Raw genomic sequence first — 15,798 nt, forward strand, 5'->3', positions numbered from 1 at the left:
GTTTTGTTTTTTTTTTAATCTATGTTCATGACTGAGATTAGACTCATTTTCCTCTTCCATTCCATTCCCATTAGTCAGGGTTCCCTCTTTGCCTAGTCTGTGGTGAATGGCTAGTGAATTTACTATTAAAACCATTTGGGTCTTGTTTGGGAGATGGAGGCATGTATCAGTCAGGGTTCCACCAGAGAAAGAAAACCAGTAGGAGATACATATTAAGATATCTATGCAAGGAATTGGCTTATGTGGTGGTGGGGGCTGACTGGGGAGGTCCAAAATCCATAAGGCAGGTCATCAGGAAGGGCATGCAGGAACTCTTGGATGTGGGCCCAAACTGCAATCCATGGACAGAATTTCTTCTTCTTCAGGGCAGTCTCAGCTCTGCTCTTAAATCCTTCCAACTGATTGGTTGAGGCTTGCACAGATGATCTAGGACAATCTCCATACTTAGAGTCAATTATGAAGGACTTTAATCGCATCTGCAAAACACCTTCGCAACAACACCTAGGTAAGTGTTCGATTGATAACTGGGGTCTGAACTGTTTTAACCCATTAACACTTCCAACACCAAATCAGGGAGTTAGCAAGTGTTTGAGAAGCTAAAGATACACTAGCACCACAGGGCAGGGCAGTGGGAATAGGATTGGCCTTTCAACAAAAAGTGCTGGGTTAATTTGGTACCCATATGAAAAAAAAAATGTCTATGAATCCTTACTACACATCATATAAAAAGATCAGTTCCAGACAAACTGCAGACCTAAATGTGAAAGGTAAAACAATAAAGCTTTTACAAGAAAAACATAGGAGAGTGTCTTTGTGAACTTGTAACAGCCGAAGATTTCTTAAGTGTGACACAAAAAGTGCTGAGTGTGACCAAATATGTGACAAATTGAACCATATTAAAGTGAGAAACTTCTGTTCATCAAAACACATTGTTAAGAAAGTGAAAGGATACTCAACATGTGGCAGATCTTCACAATACACATCTTCAACAAAACCCTCATCCAGAATACATCAAACAAATAAACAACTCCAGGTTGGGCACAGTGGTGCTCACCTGTAATCCCAGCATTTTGGGAGGCCGAGGTGGGAGCATTGCTTGAGCTCAGGAGTTTGAGAACAGCCTGGGAAACAGAGTGAGACCCTCTTCTCTACAAAAAACTAGAAAATAAAAAAGTAGCCGGGCATGGTGATGCACACCTGTTGTCCCAGCTACTCGGGAGGCTAAGGTGGGAGAATCACTTGAGCCCAAGAGTGGGAGGCTGCAGTGACCTGAGATCGCACCACTGCACTGCAGCATGAGCAACAGAGTGAGACCCTATCTCTAAAAACAAATACAAAAATAAATAATAAAATAAAATTAAGAAGACAGGAAATATTAACTGTTGGCAACTAGAATACTCATATTTTACTGGTGGGGAGGGTACATTGGTACAACCGCTTGGGAAACTCAGCTTACCCACTGAAGCCAAATACACACATACTTTCTGACTTTGTAATCCCACTTTCAGGTTCCCACTCAACAGCCTACGGATGTTTTTAAAGACATATACCCAAGAAATACCCAGAGCAGAACTATTTGTTATAGCCAAAAGCAACCCTAATGCCCATTAAGGTAGAAGGAACAAGTAATTTGTGCTATCTTCACACAATGTAATGCTCTACAGCAATGACAATGAGTGTAGAAACAAATGGATGCAGTTCACAAACATAATGTTGAGAGAAGAAAGCCAAACACCTAAGAGCACATATAGAGTGATTTCTTGTTTTTATTTTTTATTTTTATTTTTTGAGACAGAGTTTCGCTCTGTCGCCCAGGTTGGAGTGCAGTGGCGTGATCTCTGCTCACTGCAACCTCCGCCTCCCAGGCTCAAGTGATTCTTGTGCCTTGACCTCCCAAGTAGCTGGGATTACAGGCACACACCACCACACCCAGCTAATTTTTGTATTTTTAGTAGAGACAGGGTTTCGCCATGTTGGCCAGGCTGGTCTTGAACTCCTGACCTCAGATGATCCACCCTCCTCGGCCTCCCAAAGTGCTGGGATTACAGGCATGAGCCACTGCGCCCGGCCGATTTCATTTAAATAAAACAGAAAAACGGGTGAAACTAATTGCTGCTGCTAGATGTCAGGGTAGTGGCCATCTTGTTTCTCAGTCTGGGTTCTTTGACATGTATATGTTCTCCTTGAGAGCAGTCATCAAGCCGTACACTTATGTATGACATGCACTTTTTAAAGTGTATATCATGCTTCAATACAAAGTCAAAAACCTTAAGAGCATGGAACTCTGAGGTTTTGGGTTTTTTTTTTTTTCTAGTTTTTTGATTTTTTTTCAGGATCTGAAGGATTGAAAGATAACTGAGCAGGAATGGCCTTTCTTTCTTTCTTTGTTATTGAACAAAGACGGTCATTATAGTACCCGTCATGTTCAAGTCCATCCCCTGGGACACACGGGTGAGGATTTTAGCGTTCAGTGCCAGGAGCAGATCTGCCTGGTGCATGGATGGTGCTCCTGGCCATAGGGTAGAGGATGGAGAGACCGCATGGAGTCAGGGAGACCTGGAATGGGCCTGTCACTGTCGTCCAGGTGAATGAGTGGCACAGTCAAAGGCAGGATTCTAACCCTCGTCTCCTGCCTCTGTCCACTGCAGCATGCCTACTGTCTGTCCACCAAAGACCCTGCTGTGGTGGGGACAGCCCCAGCCCTGCACCGCCTCCTCACGCCCTCTGGCCTTGGTCAGAATCTCTCTCAGCTCTGGCTCCTGGTTCAGACGGCCTCTGACTTGCAGGCTCCTGCCTCCAGGCCTCGCACGCAGCTACTTGCCCAGAAAAACTGATGCTCACCCCCTGGGGCCCTGGACGCAGAGGGATTCTTCTTGGTTCTACATGGCAGGGGGTACACAGGCCCTCAGGATCACAGGGTAGCATTCTGAGAAATATTTGAAAGTACACATGTTTTTGTAAGCTTCTGTTTAGAACGGCCAATAAGACAATCTCGGTGATGTGCAGAGTGCAAAGGTATGTGATTAACACACACGCACACACACACCCACACAAACTCTTAATCACAGAAACCGTTTGTGTTATGCATGCTTGATTGGCCAAGTGTGCCCACAGCTGGCTGTTTTCTGAAGCCCATGGAGCTAAAGTGAGTGGAAAGCCATCCCCGGCCATGTTTCGTGGGCACAACATGTTTCCACAAGACAAGGCTCATAGCCCAGCAGTCCCAGATTTCGCCTGTGGCTAGATCTGGGCACAGAATGGAGATGATGTCATTAGAGCTTCACGTTCTTTCATCTAATTAGCTGAGAGTTAATTAGTATTTCCAAAGGGCTTTGAAGATGAGCAGCACTGTTTATTCACAGTTGGAGTGGTGGCAAGCCTGGAGAGGTAATGCAAGAAGCTGACATTAGAATGAGAAGACGGGGCTGATGCTGCCACCTCTGCCTGGCTGCGAGGCTGTTGTGAGACATTTGTGAAAGTGTCTGTATGAGTTTGCTAGGGTAGCTGGAACAAAGTACCACAAATTGGGTGGCTGGAAACAACAGAAATGAATTATCTCCCAGTTCTGGGGCCGGTAGTCTAGGAATAAGGTATCATTAGGGCCATGCTCCTTCAGGAGCCTCTAGAGGAGGATCCTTGTCTCCTCCAGCTTCTGGTAGCCCCAGGTGTTCTTGGCTTGTGGCTGCATCACTCCAGTCTCTGCCTCCATCTCCACGTGACTGTCTTCCCACATGTGTCTGTGTCTCTGTCTCTCCTTATGAGGACACCATCATGTTGGATTAGTGCCCACTCTAATGATCTCATATTAACTTGATTATATCTACAAAGATTCTCATTCCCAATAAGGTCACATTCACAGGCACTGGGTGTTGGGACTTCAACATATTTTTTGGAGGAATACTATCCAACATATATAATAGTGCCCATCTGATCTCTAGTGGCCAGTGGGTGCTTCATTCTTGTGAGCTTCCCTTCCTCACTCCTGTTCTCAGCACAGGAGCCTGAGAATGACTAAGAGGGCCATGCTTTTCTAGGAAGAGCTGGAAAGAAGACTCTAGAAGGAGACAGAAGTTGTAATAGCTCTTCTTTCATGAATGGGCATTCCTTCTTCAAAGACCTTGGCCAAATCTCAACCCCTCTTGGAGTCTTGGCCCACTTGTGTAAGCAATCCAGGGCTGACCTACGTGACCCATAGCCTGCTCTCTCAGCTCTAAACACTGAAGGAGGAAGGTCAGGCTGAGGAGGTGCTGGAGGCTGGCTCCAAGAGACCTCTGGGCAGGGCCTGCCCCATCCTCAGGCAGTCCCAGGCCAACCTGGATCCACAGAACTCGGATTCTGGAGGATTCCTTTAGCCCTGGGCCATTACTATTTTCCCATTATTCCTGGGCTCTCAGGCCTCCTCTTGCTCACCCCCAGGAAGCTTCTCCCTTCTCTTCAGTTCTATTCAACTCATGGCACGAATGCCTGTGCTGGTACTGCAGGGGTCACAGGGAGGCTCCCAGCAGGCCCTGCCTTTGAGGACTCCTTGGTCTAGAAAGAGGTAGGTCCAGAGCTCCTGGACACAATCATTAGCTGGTGCCAAGCTGGACAGGCACAGAGGGGAGCCTCACTTGACCAGGCTACTAGCCCATAGAGACACATGTGGGAGTCAGGCAGGCAGACAGGGCAGAAGGCATTGCAGAGAGAGGCCCCCCAGTTCAGCAGGAGTCCCTCTAAAGCTCCTGAGCAGCTCATGCTCACCAAAGGCAGTGTCTCAGCACCCAGGGTTCTGAGCCAGAGCTGGCTTTGGAGAAGGGAGCAATTAGACACTCAACAATCAGACACTGCTAACAGAACAGGGACCCTGGGTGCTCCTGGTTCCACGGTGGCATGAGATGCCCTCACCTGAACAGCCTGCAGTGCCCTGGGGCCTTGCCTTGCCTCTCTCACAGGGTCCAGTCTCTGCAGGCTTGGTCTCAGTACCACCTAGGACCATGTCAGAAGCCCCTTTGTTTGGGCTGTGGCTAGATGACCTTTGGCTGGGAGGCCTTAGATTAGTCCCTGAACTTCACTCCCCTAAATTCTAATCCCAGCAGCAAACAAGGTACAAAGAGGATGTGTAAGTCTGAGTCCCTCCCCTGCAGGAGTCCAGACCCAGAATCGGAAACCCCAGTCCCGAGCCTGGAGGCAGTGCTGGTACAGACACTTGCTCACCTGGGCCACTGGATTCTTGGGCCTTTTTGAACCTGCCCTGCCGATCCTCCCACATTTTCTAGCACTAAGTTGGCACCATCCTATTGGTGACTTCTGTACAGTTTTCACAATCATTGGCTGGTGCCAAACCAGCCCAGTGAGCGATCTGGATAGTTCTGGCAGACAGGGCTGTAGGGATCTAGCAGAGTTTGCTCAAGGTCCTCAGCCTATTGAAGCCAAGCAGGGTCTTTTGTGAGGTGGCACTTTACCCAAGGGCTTTGCCTCTCTTAGCCAGCTTCATGGTCACATGAAGGTCCCCTGAGACCTGTTACTCTTCTTACCTTATATGGCAAATGCGACTTTGGAAATGCGATTAAGTTAAAGATCTTTAAATGGGGAGATTATCCTGGGTTATCTGGGTGGACCCTAAGTGTAATCACAAGTGTCCTCATAAGAGAAAGTCAGAGGGAGATTTTACTACAGAAGAAGAGCAGGAAATGTGACCATAGAAGCAGAGATTGGAGTAATGTGCTTCAAAGATGGAAGAAGGGGCCACAAGCTAAGGAAAACAAGTAGCCACCAGAAGCTCAAAAGAGGAAAGAAAATGGAACTCCTCCCTCAGAGCCTCCGGAAGCCTCAGAGCTTCCAACTCCTGAACTTTAGCCCAGTGAAGCTGATTTTGGGCTTCTGGCCCCCAGAACTATAAGATAATACATTGGCGTTGTTTTAAGCCACTCAACTGGTGGTAATCTGACACAGCAGTCATAGGAAAGGAATACATCCAGTGTTCCCAGCCAGTGAGTAGGCAAGGAGTTCAGGGCACTCAACATTATCCCAAGAGAGTAGAAGGCCATTGAGGAAAAGGATGCTGTCCCTAACTCACTGTGCATCTTCAGAAAGCCCCTTTCCCTGTCTGAAGCTTTGGGCTTCCCTATACAAAATGGGGATAATGGGAGACCCTGCTGGACTCAACAGGCTTGTTGAGGATCCAAGGAGAAAGTGCTTGACCACCTGGGAAGGCGTTGGCTGACTGAGGAGGCACTCTCCTTCCCACAACCCTGCTCCTATCATTTTGCTCAGCATTCATCTTTGGCTTTTCCTCTAATCTCCTCCCGTCAAAACCACTCAACAAACCTGGAGTGCCCACAGCCTGGCTAGCACTGTCTGGGTCAGAAGCTGGATGGGCCCCTGAAAGGTCTAAGAAAATCTACAGTTGAGAAGAGCACCATCAAGGAAGAATATGGAAGGGAGGATGAAGGACACAAGTCCATGAGCAGGGTATGAAAATCCATGCTGGGCACAAGTGTACTGCCAAATAGTCTGTGCTCCAGCTTCCCTGGGGCCGCTTAGCTCAGCTGGAATCAATTGTGATTCTTTCCCTTAGCTAGATCAGGAGCTCTGGAAAGGCTCTTGGATAGACTGTCTACCACGGTGGCTCTTATCCCCAGCACAAGGCCAATTATAAAGTGGGTGTTCAGTGTTAGATTTCAGAGACATTTCCTTGTTCAGTCTTCAGCCTCTTTTAACTTCCCAGCACCACCCACGCTGCTGACCATCCTTTCAAGCTTGATCCCTCCTCCCTAGCTTTCCTTGACACCTGGGTATTTGGTTCACTTCTTAAGTCTCAGGGTCTCATTTTTCCATCCTCCTGCTTTTCCTGTGGCTTTCGGTAGCAGCAATAAGCCAAGATGTCTGAAGCAACTATCTGTTGCTTTCTAGACTTTTTTACCTGGAAACCGCCAAGGTTCATTCAACTCATTATGGCCAGAATGGAATTCGGCTTCTTCCTTGCTGCTGCCCAGACCTCGCCCTCTCCTGGGTCCCTAGCTCAGCAGAAGGCATGGTTGGCCACCAATTCTTCTAAGCTTCAGTCTCCTAATTCTCTTTTTCCCCTCCCCTCCCTTAGCCCCACATCCAATCAATCACCATGGATGGTTCATTCTTGCACAGAAGCATCTCTCCATTATGTCTGCACCATAGCCCCACTGCCAGTTCCTCAGGACAGACACACTCTTATCGTCTCTCCCCTGGACTAGAGGTAGTTCCCCACTGGTGCCCCACCTCTGGTCCCTCTCCCTGCACTCTCCCCACCATCCAAACACAAATATCACCATGTCACCCTCCAGGGATTGATCAAGTCCAAGCTCTATCACCCAGGCTGTAATGCAGTGGTGTGATCTTGGCTGACTGCAACCTCTGCCTCCCAGGTTCAAGCAATTCTCCTGCCTCAGCCTCCCGAGTAGCTGGGATTACAAGCACCTGTCACCATGCCCGGCTAATTTTTTTGTAGTTTTAGTAGAGACAGGGTTTCACCATGTTGGCCAGGCTGGTCTCGAACTTCTGATCTCAAGTGATCTGCCCATCTCAGCCTCCCAAAGTGCTGGGATTATAGGCATGAGCCACTGTGCCCGGCCTATTTTTTTGTTTTGATAGTAGCCATCCTAATGGGGTGAGGTGATGTTGCACTGTGGTACTGACTTGCACGTCCTTAATGATTAGTGATGCTGAGCATCATGTGCTCATGGCCTCTCAGTCACTCTTAAGCAGGGGTTGACAAACCTTTCCTTTTCTTCTTTTTTTCTCTGACCTCATTCTTCCATCACAAAACCTTTTCTATGAAGGGCAAGATAGTCAATATTTTGACTGGCTTTGTAGGCCAAATGGCCTCTGTCATAACTACTCAACTCTGCTATTGTAGTGAAAAGGCAGTCTTAGACAATACATAAATAAATGGATGTGATTGTGTGACAGCGAAACTGTATTTACAAAAGCAGGTGGCAAGCGAGATTGGAGCCTGAGTTCATAGTTTGCTGACCTCCGCTCTTAAAGGAAGGAGCACTTGGGTTATTAATGTCTGCATTTCATTTCTTCTATGGGACTGTGAGCTCTTTGAGGGCAAGGGCTCTATCTTGGTCACTTCTGCATCCCTTTGGAAACAGCAGATGCCCAGTTAAAAGTTTTTGAATTGATGTTCCCCCTGCCCACCACGGAGAACAACGCCAGTGGTGTGCATGTCTCCCAGTACCTGCTCCAAGAGGCATCCCAAAAGTGTTGCTGGGAGCCAGGCTGTGATACAGGACAAAAGAAGGTGAGAGGCCTCCATCCTCTTCCCTCCTTTTCTCCCCTACCCCAGTCACTCTAGAAAGTTCTCTGGGAAATTCTCTGGGCTGAATGAGTTAATATGAACAAATCTCCTAGGGCCGGTAAGAGGCAGAGCTGGCAGAGTCTTGACTTTGGGTCCACCATCCTTTGGAGCCTTCCACGATCAATGACTAGGCAGTGCTGGTGAAAATAGGTACATACTGGAATGGAAGGTTCTAGTGTCTGCCAACATATCTTCTTTCTTACAGTTCCTAATGATCCATTTGTGCTTTTTCAGCCCTTCATGTTAAGAGAACCTCAGGTTGGAGCCCATATCCTGACTGCCTCCTTCCCGCATGGGCACCTATGTGGCATTAGGCTCCCTGGATCTGAATGGGTGACCTGGGGTGTGCTGGCCTAGGGGATCAGGAGCTAGTGGTCCAGCCCTGGCTCTGCTAACTGCCCTTGAGTACCCTTGGCCATGGCCTCTTTTCTCTGGGGCTCCCCTAGCTGGCCAATGAGTTGGTGGCTTTCTCCTGTCAATGCCCTTAGAGTCTTGGCACACGAACTGGGCACCCTTACTTCCCTGGAACAGGTAACGAATCAAAAGCCCTTGAGGAGCAAAACAGTTTGTAGGGTTCTATCTGGGCAGCTAAGCAGATGGTTGCCCTGTGACAGAGGAAGTGCTTTGATGGAGATGTAGGCCAGCCATTGTATGAAGCCAGAAAGACCTGTGGGGGACAACTGCAAAGAATAAATGATGTTGGAGATGGAGTTTGAAGAAGAGTGGCTGGCCCGGCAGCAGCAGGTACCCTGAGGTAGGTGAGCCAAGCAGAGGATGGTGCCGCTGAGGAGCTGCGGGATAATGGAGGGAACAGCACCTGTGTAAGCTGCATTTGCTGGGGTTTGGTGAGGGAGGAGATGAGGGAGGACAAGTGAAGTCACATCCAATAGTGTTTCAGTTCAGCAGAAGGTAGAGCTTTCTACCAGCAAGGGCTGTCTCATCCAGAAAGCTAAGAATCTTCCAGGGGCAATGGGCACCACAGCCCAGAGGGCTGGGGCCAGAGGCCTCAACCATTGCCGTCCTGTCTGGCGAGCCCTCCTCCTCGTGGATTCCAGTGCTTCCCTGTTTTGAAGCCACGGACCCCATGATGGAACAGTCAGTCACACACACAGACGGCGTGATGATGAGGCCTGGGAGCCCCACTCCGCCCTTGGCATGTCTCTCCTGGCCCCTTCCCCGACAGCTGCTGGTCTCCCTCCACTCACTAGTTTTTATTAGGCCACGGTCCTCTTTCAGAAGCTGATGAAAACCATGTGCCCTCTCATGCCAACACACACACACACACACACACACACACACAATCCAAAGGCTGCATTGAATTTATGGAGTTCACAGACTTCCCAAGTCCCCATCCGAATGTCAGGTTGGCAACCTCTCTCTGCTTCAACCCAGTCTCATGGGCTGTGCCTTTCCCCATTCCTGGGACCATTTTCTTTTGTTGCATTGTGACTCCAGGATTACAAGACAGGGAGGTTTCCTGAGCACTCACTATGCTGTGAGGACAGTGGTTGCCTCTGTCCTTAAGAACTCCTGGCCTGGTGGGGGCGGGAAAAAGCACAAATAGGAAACACAAAATTAGGCACAGGTCAGGAGCCCCAGGGCTGGGAATCCAGAGAAAATAGGCGGTTTCCAATTGGGAGGATTAGGTTCGGCTTTTTAGGGGAAGGGAGCGGGCCATTCTGGACCTGGGACACAGTGGGGAGGGGACACAGCATGCAGTCATGACAGCCTGGGCAGGGGCTGCATGGCAGGGTGTGAACAGGAAACCATGATTCCATTTGGTTACAACACAGCAGGTGTGAAGCCCAGTGGAAAGAGCTGGAAACGTGGGCTGGGAGAAAATCGGGCCCCGCTTTAGTGTTTTTAGCAGAGGAGAGACAGGACACCCTGGGTGTACACATAGCAGCTGGATGGGAGGAGGGGCGAGAGTAAGCAGACAGATCAGGTCGGTTGTCCCAGGACACCTGACCTAGGAGCAGATGGGGTCAGGTGCTGAACTAGGTCAGTGTTGATAGGGAAGGGAAGGAAGAGGGATTGAATGAGATCATCCCAAAGGACACGCAGCACTTGGCAATAGGGCTTTTAGCTGTCTCCAGTCTGGGAGAGAATTGCCCTCCCTTGGCCCCAATTCTCCAGATGGGATGTGACATGAGGGACAGGCACAGGCCTGGGTCCACACTCCAGGATGCCATCTTAGGGCAGTGTGCTGCAAAGCCATCAGCTTTCAGGAAAGAAATGGGTGGGGGTGGCCCCCAGGCCCTGGGCCTGTGAGTAGGGCAAGTTCAGTCTTGCTGCGGCCAAGGGGAGGTTCTAGCTGGACTCAGTGACCTGTAGGAAGGCTCCTTCACTGGTCAGAAACCATCCGCAGGGCTTACGAAGAGAGTGCTGGCCCAAGCCCAGGGTCTCAGTTCAGCAGGTCCGGGGTGGGGCCCTATGGTTTCTAACAAGCTCTCAGGGGGTACTGAGATTGTGGTTTCCTGGTGGTTAGACTTTCTCCAAACGGGGGGGTCGAGATAGGTCTGGGTCAGGAATGCAGGGAAATACAAGGAGCGGTGGGGAGGGCGTTAGCTTGGCCAGCGGGGGGCTCAGGGTCTCTGTGCACAGCCTCATCATTCGGATCTGAGCAGACACTGCTTCTGCAACTGTTCTGCTGTGATCGCCACCTCGGCTAGGCTTGCTTGCAGCCCTATGTCCCACTATAGCACCCTGCACTTTTCTTTTTTGGAACCTGTAGCAGTTTTGAACAATATATTGGTCTGTGGGCTGCGTGTTTTATTAACCACTGCAGGGCAGGGCAGGGCAAGGCAGGGCACGGCCCAACGAATATGTGTGGTCTGAATGAGTGAACAGAGAGGGCAGAGAAGAGGTTCCATGAGGGACATCTTTGGTCTAGATGGCAGCTAGCATTTTCCTGAGCAAGTGGTTAGGTTGAAGCGGAGGGCAGTTTGGCCCTTGGTGCTCATCAGCAAGGTCTGCTGGCCTCACCCACTCCGGGCCCGACACCATCCTCCTACCAGCTTAGAGCTGCTCTGCAGCTTCATTCCAGCCTGAGTGGCCTCCTCCCTCCCTCTCACTCCCCACAGGAAATCAGGTGCTGAGCTCAGACTCCTTCCAGGCCATTTCTTGTAAGGTTTCATTTCTACCCCCGACGCTATTGCCCCCGCCCAACTCCATCATTGCGTGGGCCTTTGTTGCCTCTTGTCTGAAGGCTCCACGTAAGAGCCATGATGGTTTCCTGGATTCTTGGCCCCCACTGCCTAGGAGATAAAAGTACATCCCCTTCAGCTTTGCACCATCAGTCTGGCTGGCTTCCCACCCCATACCAGGCTGGCATGTCTGTCCGTCACTGAATCTAAGACACCATTATATCTCATGGACCACTAAGAAACACAACGTGCTGCTAATTAAACTATGACATGCCACTGACTGTGACACTCTGACATCTTTAGCCTGAAATGCCAACTCCAACAGTAAGTTTGATTGCTTATCCATTCTTCAGGGTCCGACTCAAGGCATCATCTCCCCAACAGAAGCTGAATGTGTACCACCGCGTCTTAAGTGTGTGTATCATGTCCTGCCTGGCATTATAGGGGCTTGTGAACATATCTTAAGTCCATGATTCTAAGTGCCTTAGGGGCAAAGGCTGTCTTATTTATGTTTCTATCCCCCTGTCCCATCAGCAGAGGGCAGCACAGTGTCTCCTCATTCAGAGGAATACGCCCTTTGGAAACAGGCCTGAAGGGCTCTGAGGGTGAGCTGCAGGCAAGCAGCCCCTTTTCCCTGGTTTACTATCACCCAGCCCAGTGTCCCACATTAGGAGAGGAGCTGAACAGATCAAACAGCGTGCCACTGGGCTGGATCACTGCCTTGCCTCTAAAAACAACAGAACTTTGTTGATAAATGTTTTGTGAAAACAGTGCAAGCCTGGTGTGGTGGCGCACATTTGCTCTCAGGAGGCTGAGGTGGGAGGACTGCTTGAGCCCAAGAGTTCAAGGCTGCAGTGCTCTATGATTGGGCCTGTGATTAGCCAGTGCACTCTGGGCTGGGCAACAGAGACACACTCAGACTGTCTCTACAACGACAACAACAAAAAACAATGCAGGCAGGCACAGCAATGTACCTGAAAGAGAATGTGGAAGCATGTAAGGAGTCGAACAAGCAACAGAGACTGAATTAGTCATTTCAGCTTTCAGCTTTTGCTCTAAGCTTACTGCTAGTATGAAATGTACACGTAAAGTCTCACCTGGGTGTTAACAACTTCTGCTTTTCTTCCGGGATATTTTGAAGATGCAGTATCTTGCACAAAGTCTAGAGGCTTCACTCTAGTATTGGTCTGCATGGAAATAGTTCTCCATCACAACTAACAAATGCGTTGTAGCTTCCTACAGCTTCCTGGATTATGTATAAGGACACTGGAATGAAATGTATAACCCAGAAGAGGGGGCAAGGGAGGGGGTATATAGAGAGACACAAAACGACAGAGAACAAATCAGTATAATATGAAGCTGCCTGCTTCAAGAAATCCAAATCCAATTCCATGAAGGAAGAAATATCTGTTTTTACTGCCTTCGTTGTCATGGAAGTAGTAGGGTGCGCTCTCTGCCTAGCAGGAGGAGTCACAGGCTCAGAGCAAACTCATTCGAAGGATGTTATTTCTTCACTCCACAGGGGAAGGAGTGACTGGCTGGGGAACGTGTTGAGAGAGCCCAGCCTCCAGTGTCCCTCACTTGACCCTCCGCAGGTGGCGAAAGCTCTGCACGGTCCTCTCCACAGCATCATCCATGGTCACTAGTGGCTGGTAGCCCATGGCCTTTTTGGCCCTCTCGCAGCTGTAGTAGTGGAATGTGCCAGCCAGTGCGACCCGCATGGGTGTGAAGGTGGGCTGCAGTTGGATGACAGGACTGACCACCATCACCAGCAGGGACAGCAGGAGGGCCAGGTAGTAGGCCACCCAGTACGGGATGTGATACTTGGGGGCCTCATAATTGAGGCCTGTCAGGATGCGAGACAGGAATGTCCAGAAAGGGATGGGCTCATCATTGGTGATGTGAAATGCCTGGCGGGAGAACAAGAACAAGAAGTTAGAAACACCACCCCCACCTGCCCAAAGTTGAGGCATCTATTAAGCCCATGCAGATTGCATCCTCACTGCCTAACTGCTGCAGCGTTCCATGTGGCCTGCCCTCAATCGCACAACTGCTAAGGCGTAGAAAGGGCAGATGATGAAAGTTTTATCTATGAGCCAGGATTTTAAGTGAAGCATAGATTGCACTTGGAAAGGTACATTTGTTAATTCGATAAGTGTTAATCATCATAAAACTTATCTACATATCTTTGGATGCAATGAATTGCTCATATTACATTTCTTGACGGAGTTGTGCTTGTTTTAAATCAAAAGCCACACCCGGGCCAGGCATGGTGGCTCACGCCTGTAATCCCAGCACTTTGGGAGGCAGAGGCGGGCAGATCAGCTGAGGTCAGGAGTTTGAGACCAGCCTGGCCAACATGGTGAAACCCCATCTCCACTAAAAGTACAAAAAGTTAGCTGAGCATGGTGGCACAGGCCTGTAGTCCCAGCTACTCAGGAGGCTCAGGCACGAGAATCGCTTGAATCAGTAAGGCGAAGGTTGCAGTGAGCTGAGATCACGCCACTGCACTCCAACCTGGGTGATAAGAGTGAGATTGTCTCAAAAAAAAAAAAAAAAAAAAAAAAAAAAAAAAAAAAAAAGCCACACCCACCCTACTGCCAACTTCTTTGAAAGTTATCAGTGGGAAAACGGTAGAGGTTCAGGAGAATAAAAGAGGACCAAAGAGCAAGGGAGGGAGAGACCTGAGGAATGAGTGGGAGAAAGGGTGAGGAGCAAGCACCCTGCCCAATCTACATGGGCTCCTGCCACGAGGAGCCATGCCAACAGGTGGGCAGCCAGGTCAGGGGGCCACAGAGGACTGTGTCCTGAATGTCTGTACAATCCCAGCTCATCAGCTCCCCAATTTTGGCTGCCCAAGTGATGTGATGCTGCAGTGACACCACATGCTCTATCAGAGGGGCTTGACCTTGGCACAGGGGGTCCTAATACAGATCCTCCACAATACAGGATCACAGGAGCAACTTGCCAGCAAATCCAGTGGCAAGGAGAAGAAACCCGCAGAAAGGCACCTGTGCAGAGACAGGTGCAGCAGGCCTTACCTTCCCACCCAGCGTCAAGTCTTGGGAGAGTTGCTCTGCAGCCAGGATGTGTCCATGGACCACGTTCTCCACAAAGGTGAAGTCCACCAAGTTCTTCCCATTTCTGCAGGTGCACAAGGGATGATGGAATACGTACTGGGAGCCCCTGCACGAAGGCCAGGGCTGCTCCCAAGTCTCAGCATTTGAGAGAGTGTGACCTGCAGAATGGCTGCCACCTTACTTGGCAAGGCCAGTCCAGGCACTCATGGATGCCTGTACTGGTTAAAGATGTACACTGGGCCAGGACTCCTGGGTCTTCAGGGTTAGTGGAATCTGAAAGCTGGGGGACCTGCCCACCCATTCCAGCATGGCCAACACTGGTGCTGTCTCTCCTGTCCCGATTTGGGTCGCAGCTTTTCAGCCCCTTCCCAGGAGACATGGGGCCAACGCCTTGCTCTGGTCTCCCATTTACTGACCAGTCTCCTTGTAATCCTTCAAGGTGACAAGTCAGGGTAGCAGTGAGGCTGAGTGAGAAACAGGAAGGCAAGGCAGAGGGAAAAAGGAGGAAAGAGAGGAGAGAAGGAGGAAATGAAGGAAGAGAAGGCCTACTTCGGAGAGAGCCACACTGTTGTCCCCTGTGGAGGCCCCTCCACCTACGCTTTCCCCGAGGAGAAATGTAATGCCCCCCACCTGCCTTCCGAGATGCAAGGAGAGTCAAGCCCTGGCCCTTGACCCTGGGCCCATTGTTTCCCCTCTGAGCCTCGGTTTCTTCAATTTCCAGACAGGGTCACAAATACCTTCCCAGCCTACCTGAGAGGGTACATTGGATTGGACAGTATCCTCTCAAAGCTTCTGTCCACTTGGACCTTGTGAATGTGACCTTATTTGGAAATAGGGGCTCGGCAGATGCAATTAGTTAAGCTGAGCTCATACTGGAGTAGGGTGGGCTTTAAATCCAGGGAATGATGTCCTTATAAGAAGGAAATTTGGACACAGAAAGCAAGGAAGACAGCCATGTGAAAGGGAGGCAGAGGCAGAAGTGATGCCTCTCCAAGTACAGAATTCTAAGGATGGCCAGAAGCCAGCAGAAGCTAGGGCAGAGGCCTGGAACAGATGCTCCCTGTGAACCTCCAGAAGGCACTAGCCCTGCCAACATCTTCACTGTGGACTTCTGGCCTCCCAAACTGTGACGGAATCCATTTGTTGTTTTAAGCACTCACTTTGTGGCAAGCTGTTATGGCAACTACAAGAAATGAATACAGAGGACAGTAGACAAGGTCACTGCTATGGCCTGAATCTTTGTATCCCCACAATA

General features: G+C 49.7%; 1 protein-coding gene across 4 annotated transcripts in view; it reads right to left on the reverse strand.

Annotated features, from left to right (window-relative positions):
* Positions 1–12,793: 12,793 nt before the first annotated feature.
* NSDHL (NAD(P) dependent 3-beta-hydroxysteroid dehydrogenase NSDHL) overlaps positions 12,794–15,798 on the reverse strand; it is a 39,586-nt gene continuing 36,581 nt past the window's right edge. For all 4 annotated transcript variants that reach the window (XM_007993019.3, XM_007993022.3, XM_007993021.3 and 1 more), the window contains 2 exons: positions 14,505–14,607; positions 12,794–13,373 (listed from right to left, as the gene is read on the reverse strand). In XM_007993019.3, the coding sequence (XP_007991210.2) occupies positions 13,041–13,373; positions 14,505–14,607 (436 nt within the window). In that variant the 3' untranslated portion in view covers positions 12,794–13,040. The remainder of the gene's footprint in view (positions 13,374–14,504; positions 14,608–15,798) is intronic.

The sequence above is a fragment of the Chlorocebus sabaeus genome, chromosome X, assembly GCF_047675955.1.
Source record: "Chlorocebus sabaeus isolate Y175 chromosome X, mChlSab1.0.hap1, whole genome shotgun sequence".
In the NCBI taxonomy this organism is placed as follows: Eukaryota; Metazoa; Chordata; class Mammalia; order Primates; family Cercopithecidae; genus Chlorocebus; species Chlorocebus sabaeus.